The 13,552-nt window shown below is 34.8% G+C and overlaps 3 protein-coding genes across 3 annotated transcripts; all 3 read right to left on the reverse strand.

Annotated features, from left to right (window-relative positions):
• Positions 1 to 1,554: 1,554 nt before the first annotated feature.
• LOC147570365 (uncharacterized) lies at positions 1,555 to 2,300 on the reverse strand. Its single transcript, XM_086672717.1, has one exon. It carries the CDS (start codon positions 2,193 to 2,195, stop codon positions 1,662 to 1,664), a length of 534 nt encoding a protein of 177 aa, XP_086528843.1. The 5' UTR covers positions 2,196 to 2,300; the 3' UTR covers positions 1,555 to 1,661.
• A 7,041-nt stretch (positions 2,301 to 9,341) lies between these two features.
• Positions 9,342 to 10,209, reverse strand: LOC147570366 (protein VACUOLELESS GAMETOPHYTES-like). The gene has a single exon (XM_086672718.1). The coding sequence runs from the start codon at positions 10,207 to 10,209 to the stop codon at positions 9,439 to 9,441; it is 771 nt and encodes a 256-aa protein (XP_086528844.1). The 3' UTR covers positions 9,342 to 9,438.
• Positions 10,210 to 11,332: 1,123 nt separating this feature from the next.
• On the reverse strand, positions 11,333 to 12,772 carry LOC147570367 (protein VACUOLELESS GAMETOPHYTES-like). The gene has a single exon (XM_086672719.1). The coding sequence runs from the start codon at positions 12,544 to 12,546 to the stop codon at positions 11,737 to 11,739; it is 810 nt and encodes a 269-aa protein (XP_086528845.1). The 5' UTR covers positions 12,547 to 12,772; the 3' UTR covers positions 11,333 to 11,736.
• Between the last annotated feature and the right edge of the window lie 780 nt (positions 12,773 to 13,552).

Raw genomic sequence — 13,552 nt, forward strand, 5'->3', positions numbered from 1 at the left:
TAAATTAGGTTTTATTAGCCCAAATATGTCTCACTGCGTAGAAACTTACAACCGTCGATACATTAATTTGTTTACTACTTCTGATTAGTATTAATTGAAAAAAAAAAAAATTTACTTGTTGAATCAACAACTCATGTCCTTACTCGAAAACACCAATTAATTGAACATTTTAGTCTGCCAAATAGTGAGCAAGCCTAAAAACATCACATATCTAACCATATCAAGAGTATATTTCTAGGGTAGGATTTTGTCAAAACCAATACTATTATTTATGTCCTTATCTCTATGAAGATAAAAAGGGATTTTGATGGGACCAACTTGAATGAATTATAAGTGAAATTAGGGTAAGTAAAATGGAATCTTGAAATGAAAGTAATTTGGACTTTATTAGGTTAAATGATGTTAATAAGGAAAGTATATTATTATCCACTTGCTTGGAGTTGGAGGTAGAGTTGTGGTAGGGCAAGCTAGTTCCAAATAAAGCTTGACTTATTTAGATGCACCATCCATCATAAGTATAGTGGGGTTTCATCAAATGGTTTTCATGGGGACTGGAAGATTATGATGTGGGGAAACAGCTGTAGCTATAGCCTATCTATACACATACACTTATATATATATATATATATGTATAGCGAGAGAGAGAGGGAGAGAGAGAGGGAGAGAGAGATTAGAGTAATACTAAAGGGGAAGGTGTGAAGATTTGAAGACAATTAAATTTATGTGACATCCACCACAAATAAAGTATATGCTCAAAGTGTTAAACAGTTATTTTGTGAGACTAATATATCTGTCGAGAAAAATGACAAACTAGTATTTTAATGGTAAGAGAAAATTTCAAAAGAAGACTGATATATTCTTGGAAGAACGAAAGATAAAAATATGTAAAAGGACAAATAAAAAGAAAAAAAACGTTTGTAAAAAATTCAAATATACAGAAAGAAAATTCAACAATGATACAAATACATTCCCGTGTATAAGTTTGTGTTCGCCGTTTTGACTAGGATAAAGGGTATTTTTGACTTTTTATATCCTTTCATTGTAGTATTAATCTGTCATATACATCTTTTCGTTCTCTCTACTCTCAAACGTGCAATAAATGTCATGTCCTCACAATTATTCTCGGTAAATTAGGTTATCGTCCTGACCAATAGATGGCTAATTAGGATGTCATCTTCTTAATTGGAAAATAGAAATATAGTTTGGTACATAAAGCTCTTTTTCTTTTTTCTCACACCACTCTTTCTCTTGTTCCTTTCTCGCTATAGCATCCCCCATTCTTCATTTTTCATCTCATTTTATTTTCTTGTTAAATTTTTTTTCTATCTCATTATTTTATCTTCCTCTCTTGTTATCCCCCTTCCAATTTTCATTCCTTTCCAATTTATGGTAATAGCCTATTCTCATTAAAAAGAAAAACTGATAATTTGAATTTGCATTTTTTGCAGGTGGGTTGATTATATTTGGAAGATAAATAATGCAGAAATCAAAATACTTCATCCACGTTGATAATTAATCTGACCTAAACCAAAGTACTAGAAGAGTTAATCAGAGTACTCTGTAAAAACAAATTTCAATATATATTTACACATAATTAACAACAATGCTCTTAATTAATTAATCCTAAACTAATCACAATTACCCATTTCTCTAATTAGATCTTATTCAGTAATGGCACTCAAATCCGACGTATAATCACGTGAGCTTCTTCTTCCACCACCACCACCATTCTCTCTCCTTCTATCTTTCTTCTTCACTGACGTCGTCCTGGCTGCCGTATACCCACCATTTGAATGGGGTTTGATCAGTTCACTTGATGAAAACATAAACAACTTCTCTCTACCACTACCACCGCCACCACCAGCGCCACCACTGCCGTACCCATTTTTCATTAAAGCAGAACTAGCTTTGACAGCCAATGCAGCAAAATCTTGAGGTTGAAAAGGTGTTTTTAATCTAGTTAATGGAAGTGCAAAATAGAGTTGACCAAGTTGTAATTCTTGATCGCCATTAATGGGTGAAACTAACTCACCAAAATCCATTTCATCAGAATTACAAATAAAACAGGATGGATATTTTTGTAATACATATGAAACTTTAACTGGGTATGTAAATTCTTCAAGTTTTCCGTCATGGAGGATTAACTTTGTCGTCGTAGCAACTCCGGTTGAATCGTTCGAACTGCAAATTCCCATTTCTCAGTTAGTATATATGTTTTGACTAACTACTGAGTCGACTCAGTCTAGTCCTTAGTAGAGCTAGTTACTTACTACCACCAAGCAGGCTTGAAGTAGGGCAAGTAATGGATGGAGGGCACTAACTATTATATATATATATATATATATATAGAGAGAGAGAGAGAGAGAGAGGTGAGAAAGGTGTGTGGGTGGGGGAATGATAGTATGAATCGAGGTACTTTTGATCCCCACTACTACTACCACTGGTGATTTTGTCGTTTATTGGGACTTGAGAAGATTTGGACATGAAAATGCCAGCCTGTAATTTGTTGGCGACAGGTTGTAATATGTATTTGAGGTCCAAGCTTTTCAAGTAGTAGTAGGGGTGGGAATCGGGCGGGTATGGGCACCCGCGGGTAATTCTGAGTCGGGCTCGGGCGGGTCGGGTAAGTTTCTCCTCTGCCCACTCGGGTTCTCGGGCGGATTTGGGCGGGCTTTTCTGAAATCTCCTATGATCAAAGCCCGCCCATGCCCACTAAAGCATCGGGCAAGTCGGGCTTCGGGCAAATCGGGCAAATCGGGCATCGGGTTTCTCTATCTGATATTTTTCTACCAGATCAGGAAACTATAGAATTTTGATATTGTTCAAATAAGCTTCTCTAAACAAATTGATACCAAATCTTTACAAAACTTATAAATCAAGAATGAAAGAAATACTCAGATTCCGTAACATAAGAAATCAACAACTGATATAGATCTATATATGCAAAACATGAGACTTGGTTGTCTTCCACTTTTTTTTTCTTGTCTTTGTATGTTTCATTAGTTCTTCTTTGTTCTTCCTTCGCATCAAAATAATCTTAAAATTTGACCACTACATAGAGATGGAAGATGATCCCAATAACTTATTTAATAGAGAAGAAGGTTGGCACAAGAAGGTCTAGTAAATAAGAGAGAAACGGCTAGAGAGACAACGTAGATTCTTTTTCTCTCTCTATGCTACCGAATTTCTCAGATTCAATGTGGTAAACTATTAGGGTTGCTTCAATGTGTAGTTTATATATCTTGGGAGAAACCTTAAATCTACTTTGGGCTTTATAGTGAAGTATAATCGACACTCAAAGTGATTGGCATCTATAGGCAACCGTCGGGTGAGCATATCGGGCTCGGGTATGGGCGGGGTGGCGGGCAGAGCTTTTCACCCGAGCCCGCCCACGAAAAATCATCGGGCTGGGCGGGTAGTACCAATCTTCGGGCGCGGGCGTCCATGAACATTGTCGGGCGCGGGTAAACGTGACGGGTATCGGGCTTTCGGGTAGAATTCCCACCCCTAAGTAGTAGTAACTACAATTTGTACTTTCTTAAGTTCCATTACTTACTATTGTTGTTGTATTTATTTTGTCAAACAATCTACACGATCCGTCTCTCTCGGTTTCCACTTGAATCGTCTTTGAACGAAACAAGAATTTTTCTCTATACGTGACTGAGCATGTGAGAGGAGCGAGAAATCCTTATTTCTCTCACAGGCGGTTCAAGTAGGAGTCCGAAGAGACGGGTTGAGTATACTTTTTGTTATTTTCTTGACAAGTACTCCCCATCTCACATGAATGAATCCACCAATCATATAAAATTTGAGTTTTGAAAAACACTTGTAGCAAAAAAAAACTTTGCATTTTGTTGTCTAAAATGTCTTCCATTGACGTATTTATAGTATTGTTACACTTTGACACTTTTGTTGTCTAAAATGTAGTTCAATGTCGAATTTGGAATTTTTGTGACTATGGATGGCACTTTGCCCTCATTAATTACAAACTAACATGTTTCACTTGTACAAACACAACCCTACAAAATAGTAGATTTATTTTGGTAACTATTGAAACTCTTTACTTTTTTTTCTTTTGATGAGATGGTCAATATTTTCTTTACTTGAGTTTTATTAACATTCTTTAAACATTGTTGAATATCATTAGATTATGATGTCATCACTCCTGAAAAGTAAATGAAATTGATTTGAAAGAAAGGGATATGTGGTGACATGAAAAAGAATAAAAAGACACATTGGTTGAATAAATGGTGAGTGGTGATGAAAATGCAGGTCCATTGTCATAATGCAGGAAGATAGGAAGACGTGGAACTATATAGGCACTTATATTTCTCAATAAAGGGTCCCCCCAACAAGCAACCTCCTTCCCACCAGCCCGACCAGGACAAAACAAGCTCTCCCTTTATTCATTCATTCAATCGATGGATATCATTTTATAAAATATACAATATCTATTAGAGGGGTTGGGCAAACGCCCCAAAATGACCCCATAAATAAGAACGAAATCCGGGTCAGGAAAAAAATGAGGAGCAGGCCCATGGTGTCAGGTTTCACATTTAAAAGACAAAACCAACCTTCTGAATTTCGGTATTTACAAAAATACCAATGAAAAATCCCATAAAATATTCAATTTTTTTTTTTAAAGTCTGATGCCACTCAGTTTGGAAGTGACTGATTAAGGAAACCATCCATTCTCCATTAATCACTCAACCACCCTCTTTCCAAAAGCAAGTTCTTTCCCAAAATCACTTTCCTTCTCAATTCCAACTTTTCTTTTCTTCTTCTTCTCTCTCTCTCTCTAGAATTTTATTGTTTCTTCAAACCAAGATTTCATAACAGATCTGAATGACTCAACATCAAACCAAAATTTTTTTTTTCTTTCTCTCTCTCTCTAATTTTTTTTTATTGAAATCTTTGTTTCCATGTTTCATAACAAACCCTAGGAGAACAAAAGGGTAAAGTGAACAAATCCTAAGAAGAAAGAGGTAAATATGACTAACTTTATATTTTCATTACGGTTTTTATCATTGATTTCCTAGTAGTTTATCATTGATTATTATTTAAGAACCCTAAATTTAAAAACATTTCAATTTGAATTTTTAAGAATCCTAAATCTGAAAAAACTTTCGTCCTCGTTAAATTTAAGAACCTTAAATCTGACAAAAATTTTCTGTTTCATTTTTATTGGAGAAACCTAAATCCGACAAAAATTTTTCGTAAGATCTTTTCGGTACCTAGTTTCCTGTCCTGTAAATTGTTTTTTTTCCGGTAAACAGTTTCATGTACATATACCCAGTCGTTCCTGTTAAACTGTTTCATGTCCTGTAAACTGGTTTCTTCCCGTTAAACTGTTTTCTTCCTGACAATTTCTGCCTAACTATTGTGTTTTAGGCAGTTTCATGTACATATTTTTGTTCCTTGTACATAGTTTGTCCACTGGACAGGATTTTAAAAGGTTTATTTCCCTGTACACATGTTTGTTCCTGAGAAATATTTTTATGTATGTTATATTTGAAATATGAATGAAAGTGTGTTAGTTTTTGGTGTATTTAATGTACATAATTCATTGGATGGTTCTAATAGAGATGTACTTACCACTAAATCTTCCTCTTTTACAGTAAGCACATAAGGAGTCCACTACCTCTTTCGTGAGTAAGCCAAAGAACACGACAACAGTATGACTAACGTGATATGCACGAGTCGCAAGAGAGATGGAGAATGAGAATTAAAGATGAAGTGTCTTAAATGCACGAGTCGCATTCGCTTAGTAGCACTTTTTGTAACATTTAATGTACTTTTGCTCATGCAAAAACATACCTGTAATGTACAGTACACGAATGTATGTTTCTGAATAATAATGTTTTGGGGAAACTTCAACAGTAGGTTCTTGGGCAAAATTTGAAATATCTCGTAACTTAGTTTAGAAAACATTCAAAGTGTACATTCGCAAATGTGCAGAACATTGGGAAATAAACAATACATTGGAAAATATGTACTGACCATTTTGAACTAGGAATTTTCTTGTATACCGGGAATTATTTTATGTACTGGTCATTTGATTATGTGTCAGACACTTTTGTACTGGGAATTTTGTTTTGTACCGGGAATTGTTCTATGTACTATCTATTTGGTTATGTACGGGACACTTTTGTACTAGGAATTATCTTGTTTACCGGGAATTGTTTTATGTATTAGCCATCTGGTTATGTAGTAGACACTTTTGAACTGAGAATTTTCTTGTGTACCGGGAATTGTTTTATTTACTGACCATTTGGTTATGTACTGTATATTTCTCAATGTTAAGATACTTCTCATAGCTTAGTTTAGAAATCGTTCAAATTTGTCATTTGGTTTTGTACGAGGAATTATCTTGTTTACCGGGAATTGTTTTATGTATTAGCCATCTGGTTATGTAGTAGACACTTTTGAACTGGGAATTTTCTTGTGTATTGTTTTATTTACTGACCATTTGGTTATGTACTGTATATTTCTCAATGTTAAGATACTTCTCCTAGCTTAGTTTAGAAATCGTTCAAATTTGTCAATGTTAAATCTTCCTCATTTTTGGTAGTTTTTCATTGATTTATTTCCATATATTTTTGGTAGTTTCCCATTGATTTGATTCTCTGTATTTCTTCTTCTTTTTAAAGATATTTTCTCTCTTCAATCCTAACTTCTTTCCTTCTCTTAAACATTTTCTCCTTATATGATGGGCAATTATAGGACATTCCTGCCAAAACGTAAATTATTTTGAAGGAAATTTTATAAGAAATTTTTCTTTGTACTGTACACTTTTGTACTGGGAATTATCTTGTATATTGGGAATTATCTTGTGTACTAGCCATTTGGTTATATACTGCACACTTTTGAGCTGAGAATTTTCTTGTGTATCAGTAATTATTTTATGTACTGACCATTTGGTTATGTATTAGACACCAGTAAAATATTCGAAGAAAACTTTCACGTTGCAACCTTCACAAAGTAAGGAAAAATATAAAAATATAAGACGAAGGAAACTAAAAAATGTAGAGTAAACTTCCACATAACAAGGAAACGTGGGAATTGATTAGGAGCGATAAAATGTAGCGGGAACAGATGAATGTACACTACATTTGAACACGTAAACGTACATCTATGACGTTAAATATAACAAAAAGGGTACAATATCTAAGAGAACTGGAGATCTCGTCAAATCCAAAAGTTATTTTAGATTCAGATTTGTTGTTTTAGATCTCGTCAAATCCCGATAAATTTACAATTTTAGATCTAATTTCATTCACAATTTTAGATCTAATTTTATTCACAATTTTAGGGATCTAAATCGTGGAAATGTGAGAACCGAAACACCTTCCTAATAGAAGCAAGCAAAATAGGTTGAAGAACAAAAATATAAACAAAAATCTCAATATTTCTTCCCCAAATCAACAAGACCAACATGTCTAATTTCCTTACCAATAAACTTTCACCAAATTTGTTCAAGAAATCAAACCCTAACAAAATCAATAATCCCAGATCTGATTTCTTCACCATTAGAATAGACATAGATCTTTGAAGAACATAAGAGATATACCAGTTTTTTTTAATGTTACTCTCTCATGTATTTCTTCACAATTTAAAAAATTTAGACCACACCAGCCATGAAAAAGATTCAGCCATGACGGAGTATGTTGATGAAGAGAAGATCTTGTAGAGAGAGAAAGAAGAGGAATATATCAGCTTTTCTTTCCATGACTTGACCCTTATTTAATGCAAACTGAAAAAAGGATGAGTTTAGGCCTAATTTACCGTGCAAGGGTGACATGGGAAAGAAAAAAAAAAGGGAAAAGAAAAAAGTACTCTTCTCTGGCATATTGGACCTCCCTCTCAATTTTTGTATTGGTTGGAGGGAAAACTTTTTAACCTCCCAAAATTTGGGTCTCCCACTCAAAAATCCTATCTATTATATTAATTGAAACTTCTACCTCTCCTTGTTAGAAAGATTAGGTTTTTTTCTTCTATTCTATGGTGTATCTTCCTCCTCCCCTTTTGCTAAAAACATAACACAAAATATCACAAATAATCATTACGTGGGCCTTAACAAAAAGTGCATAATAAATTATGTATAATTATCAAATATACAGTCACCCATGTTAAGTCAAGACAGGGATGTCAATCTGCCTCAACTATCAAGGCCAAACCCACTTGAGGTCAGGAGGGCAATAATCTCATCTAGACTTAAAACAAGCTTAGATTGTAGTCGGTTGGGCAATAAGTTTGCCTTTGCTTTATAAGGTCCGAACTATTTAACCTTGACCTTGATAAAGTTTGAGACGATAGGCCCGACAAGCTCTTTTAAAGACTTGCACTATCCAGGCTTTGATTGTTAAAAGATATATCATTTAACATTTTCGTAACTCAACCATTTTCTTTTGTCGAACAGAAAGATATATTTGAGGTACAAATGTTTTATTATAATAGCAAGTAGCAATCAAATGAAGAAGTTTTACCAAGAGTTCGATTTTTGGGTCTTCTTAGATCATTTCGCCAGAGACTCCGTTTGAAGGTTTTCAGAGCGGCTGATATAGTCAAACATAATACTTCTAAATTGTTCGAGATATCTTATGATTTTCCAAATGTGAGGGAGAACTTGCCGATGAACTTCGTTATTATCATCCTGTATGTGGTGGATGATCTTCTAGTTATTTCAATGTTTACATATACTGATAGTCATGGGTGGTAACCCATTGAATTCCAAAATGATAGCTTTAGTTTCGGTTTCTTCAATGGATCTAGCTCTCTATGTTTGAGATTAAGCTGAAATACAGTTAGTGATCATGAACAATAATGCTAATTCGTCAACAACCTTTGGTTGGAGTGGTCACCAAGTTGGTTTCCACCCTATAGGTCAAGGGTTCGAGACACGGAATCATACCCCATCAAGCATGCTGACATTTACAAAAAAGAAAAAAAAAACAATAATGCTAATTCTTAATTTAGTTTGAACATTTATGAACCAAGCATCAATATTAATTTTTATATACTGAGAAAGTCCTCCATTTCCTAAGATTTTTTTTTTTTTTGAGAAAGTCATACATTGATAAAGGAAGTTAGAACTTAGTCCAACAATAACGGCTAGAGTAGTTAAGTAGACTAAAAAGTAAACAAATTATCTGCTAGGTTAAAACTGCATCTCCTGGGATTTGACCCTTAGGTGCCAATGGAATTGCTTCTTTGGATTATGCTAAATCTGGTTAATAGCTTCCTTGGGAGAAAAAAAATGTATATTGGAAACAATGGTCGCAACGTGCTTTCCATATTAACCAAAAAATCGTAGAATAGTGAGTATTCGATGAAGTTTTCCATATTAACCAAAAAATCGTAGAATAGTGAGTATTCGATGAAGTTTTATCGAGTCCCTCGGGGGTGTGCATATATAACTCAACCATCTTATCAAGTTTATTATTTAGATATTAAGGACCCAACACCCCCAGCAATAACAGCAGTAGGATCTCCAAGAACAGCTGATATGATAAAGGAAATTGCCAATCCTGCCATCTCACAACATTTCTTCACTTTACTCTTGCTTCTATGGTGATTTTCAAGTGTTCCTTTCAAGCTAGGGATTCTAGTTTCCAACCTCTTGGCAGTAGTGGTTGTAGTAGTAATTGATGAACTAGTAGTAGTAGTATTACTTCCATTCCTATTCCCACAATATATATCATGCCAACTTTCTACTAGCATTTCCCTAACACAAGCTACATGTAAATTATATTTCTTACACGACGAACGATAACTCCAACTCTTTCCTTTCCTCCCACATCGATGACATGGAGAACTTACCTTTCTATATAGGTACAACTTAATTTCGCCATCGTCTAACACTTGCGGAAGCTTAGCACAACAAGGGTGAAGATCAAATCCACACAATTTACAATGGTAGACAAATCCACTAACATCTTTTTCACAAGCATTGCAATATGGCGGGGTATTTCCTGGAGGACGAGAGTGAAACTGAAACAAACATTTTGGGTAAAAAGGGTGAGAAACGGAAAGCGGAGGAAGAGCACAATGAGTGTGTAAATCGAAATCACAAGAAGGGTTTGTACATTTGTATCTCGAACCAATACCAACTTCTTTGCAACCATCACATTTAAATGGTATCTCAGAGTACTCGAATCGAAGTTTGTGGTGTGGGTGGCTAAAGTGAGTGACTATTTCTCCCAACTTCATTAATTCATAAGACGGGATTATTAGTAGTATTGAAATGTCCAAATATTTATAGACATTTATAGACATTGTGGGGCATTCAAATCCAAATATTTGAGAATCTTGAAATGTCTGAGGCATTCAAATCGGACATTTTCAAATCTTGAAATGTCTGAGGCATTCAAATCTAGACATTTACAAATCTCCGAGTGTCTGTGGCATTCAATTATTATTATTATAATTGAAACTTCTACCTCTCCTTGTTAGATAGATTAGGTTTTTTTCTTCTATTCTATGGTGCATCTTCCTCCTCCCCTTTGCTAAAAACATAACACAAAATATCACAAATAATCATTACGTGGGCCTTAACAAAAAGTGCATAATAAATTATGTATAATTATCAAATATACAGGCACCCATGTTAAGTCAAGACAGGGATGTCAATCTGCCTCAACTATCAAGGCCAAACCCACTTGAGGTCAGGAGGGCAATAATCTCATCTAGACTTAAGACAAGCTTAGATTGTAGTCGGTTGGGCAATAAGTTTGCCTTTGCTTTATAAGGCCAGAACTATTTAACCTTGACCTTGATAAAGTTCGAGACGATAGGCCCGACAAGCTCTTTTAAAGACTTGCACTATCCGGGCTTTGATTGTTAAAAGATATATTATTTACTAACATTTTCGTAACTCAACCATTTTCTTTTGTCGAATAGAAAGATATATTTGAGGTATAAGTGTTTTTATTATAATAGTAAGTAGCAATCAAATGAAGAACGTTTTACCAAGAGTTCGATTTTTGGGTCTTCTTAGATCATTTCGCCAGAGACTCCGTTGGAAGGTTTTCAGAGCGGCTGATATACTTAAACATAATATTTCTACATTGTTTGAGATATCTTCTGATTTTCCAAATGTGTGGGAGAACTTGCCCCCGAACTTCGTTATTATCATCCTGTAGGTGGTGGATGATCTTCTAGTTATTTCAATGTTTACATATACTGATAATCATGGGTGGTAACCCATTGAATTCCAAAATGATAGCTTTAGTTTCACTTTCTTCAATGGATCTAGCTCTCGATGTTTGTGATTAAGCTGAAATAAAGTTAGTGATCATGAACAATAATGCTAATTCCTAATTTAGTTTGAACATTTATGAACGAAGGATCAATATTAATTTTTATATACTGAGAAGTCCTCCATTTCCTAGGATATTTTTTTTTTGAGAAAGTCATACATTGATAAAGGAAGTTACAACTTAGTCCAACAATAACGGCTAGAGTAGTTAAGTAGACTAAAAAGTAAACAAATTATCTGCAAGGTTAAAACTGCACCTCCTGGGATTTGACCCTTAGGTGCCAATGGAATTGCTTCTTTGGATTATGCTAAATCTGGTTAATAGCTTCCTTGGGAGAAAAAAAATTTTATATTGGAAACAATGGTCGAAACGTGCTTTCCATATTAACCAAATAATCGTAGAATAGTGAATATTTGTTGAAGGTTTATCGAGTCCCTCGGGGGTGTGCATATATAACTCAACCATCTTATCAAGTTTATTATTTAGATATTAAGGACCCAACTACCCCAGCAATAACAGCAGTAGGATCTCCAAGAACAGCTGATATGATAAAGGAAATTGCCAATCCTGCCATCTCACAACATTTCTTCACTTTACTCTTGCTTCTATGGTGATTTTCAAGTGTTCCTTTCAAGCTAGGGATTCTAGTTTCCAACCTCTTGGCAGTAGTGGTTGTAGTAGTAATTGATGAACTAGTCGTAGTAGTATTACTTCCATTCCTATTCCCACAATATATATCATGCCAACTTTCTACTAGCATTTCCCTAACACAAGCTACATGTAAATTATATTTCTTACACGACGAACGATAACTCCAACTCTTTCCTTTCCTCCCACATCGATGACATGGAGAACTTACCTTTCTATATAGGTACAACTTAATTTCGCCATCGTCTAACACTTGCGGAAGCTTAGCACAACAAGGGTGAAGATCAAATCCACACAATTTGCAATGGTAGACAAATCCACTAACATCTTTTTCACAAGCATTGCAATATCGCGGGGTATTTCCTGGAGGACGAGAGTGAAACTGAAACAAACATTTTGGGTAAAAAGGGTGAGAAACGGAAAGCGGAGGAAGAGCACAATGAGTGTGTAAATCGAAATCACAAGAAGGGTTTGTACATTTGTATCTCGAACCAATACCAACTTCTTTGCAACCATCACATTTAAATGGTATTTCAGAGTACTCGAATCGAAGTTTGTGGTGTGGGTGGCTAAAGTGAGTGACTATTTCTCCCAACTTCATTAATTCATAAGACGGGAATTGAATGAGAAGATGAAGCATACAAGTTTATATAAGATAATTAGTTAGAAAGATTGACCATTTAAGGATTAGGGTGTTGGGTTTTGGCTTGTAGTTGATGGGTGTTGGAAGAATTGATGCCTATATTTAGAGAATGGGTGTGTGGGGTGCTTCATAGTAGTTGCTATTGAGAGGGGCTAGGGCATCATATGTCTTTTCTTCCTTTAAGAGGCCTAAGCATCAATGAGGTCATAACATAACCTAAAAGTTCCCTCTACCAATCCGACTGTGTTGATATGGAAAATGACGTTATGCTCGGCCCATCTCTTGGCTGAACCCCGGTTGGTTGATGTGTCGGAACAAGATTTAGAAAGAGTAGAATTAACTTTCTCTCTAGAACATGTCCAACCACATCACCCGACCAAAATTCGACTGGAAAATGGGTTTGGCTCTGTATCAGAGTTGTTAGACTTTAGGACTCCTTGATTAGTTGAAGAGTCCTTAAACTATAAACTATGTGCAATGCAGATGAATTTACATGGTGATGTAGTGCACCAAGACAAATTAAACAAACTGCAGAGGAGATTTCAGGTTAGATGGCTAATAAATATTACTCAAATTTGAGTGGTTAATTAGGTATTAATTAATATGGTTTAGGATGGTTATACTAATCTAATTCAATGAGAATATTATTATAGTTTCTATCAATATGATTGCGAATAAAATAAAAAAAATAGGAGAACATATATGAGGTGTAATATACTTTTCATGAAATCTTTATCTTATATTGAATTTGACTTTCTTACTAAACATCAATTAATTATGTGGAAACTTAAATGGATGCTCTTATTTCCTAATCTATAATATGGATCATAGAATTTCAGAATCTATTCCTCTATTAAAATAACCTAAAAAAGCGAAAGAAGGGAATATTTGGATCATAGAATTTCAGAATCTATTCCTCTACTAAAATAACCTAAAAAAAGCGAAAGAAGGGAATATTTGGATGAGCACTAAGAGCCACCACTAAAGAGCTTGCAAGGTAAGG

This window comes from Eschscholzia californica, unplaced genomic scaffold (assembly GCF_041429995.1).
Source record: "Eschscholzia californica isolate CP2 unplaced genomic scaffold, dmEscCali1.0.p SCAF_1, whole genome shotgun sequence".
NCBI lineage: Eukaryota > Viridiplantae > Streptophyta > Magnoliopsida > Ranunculales > Papaveraceae > Eschscholzia > Eschscholzia californica.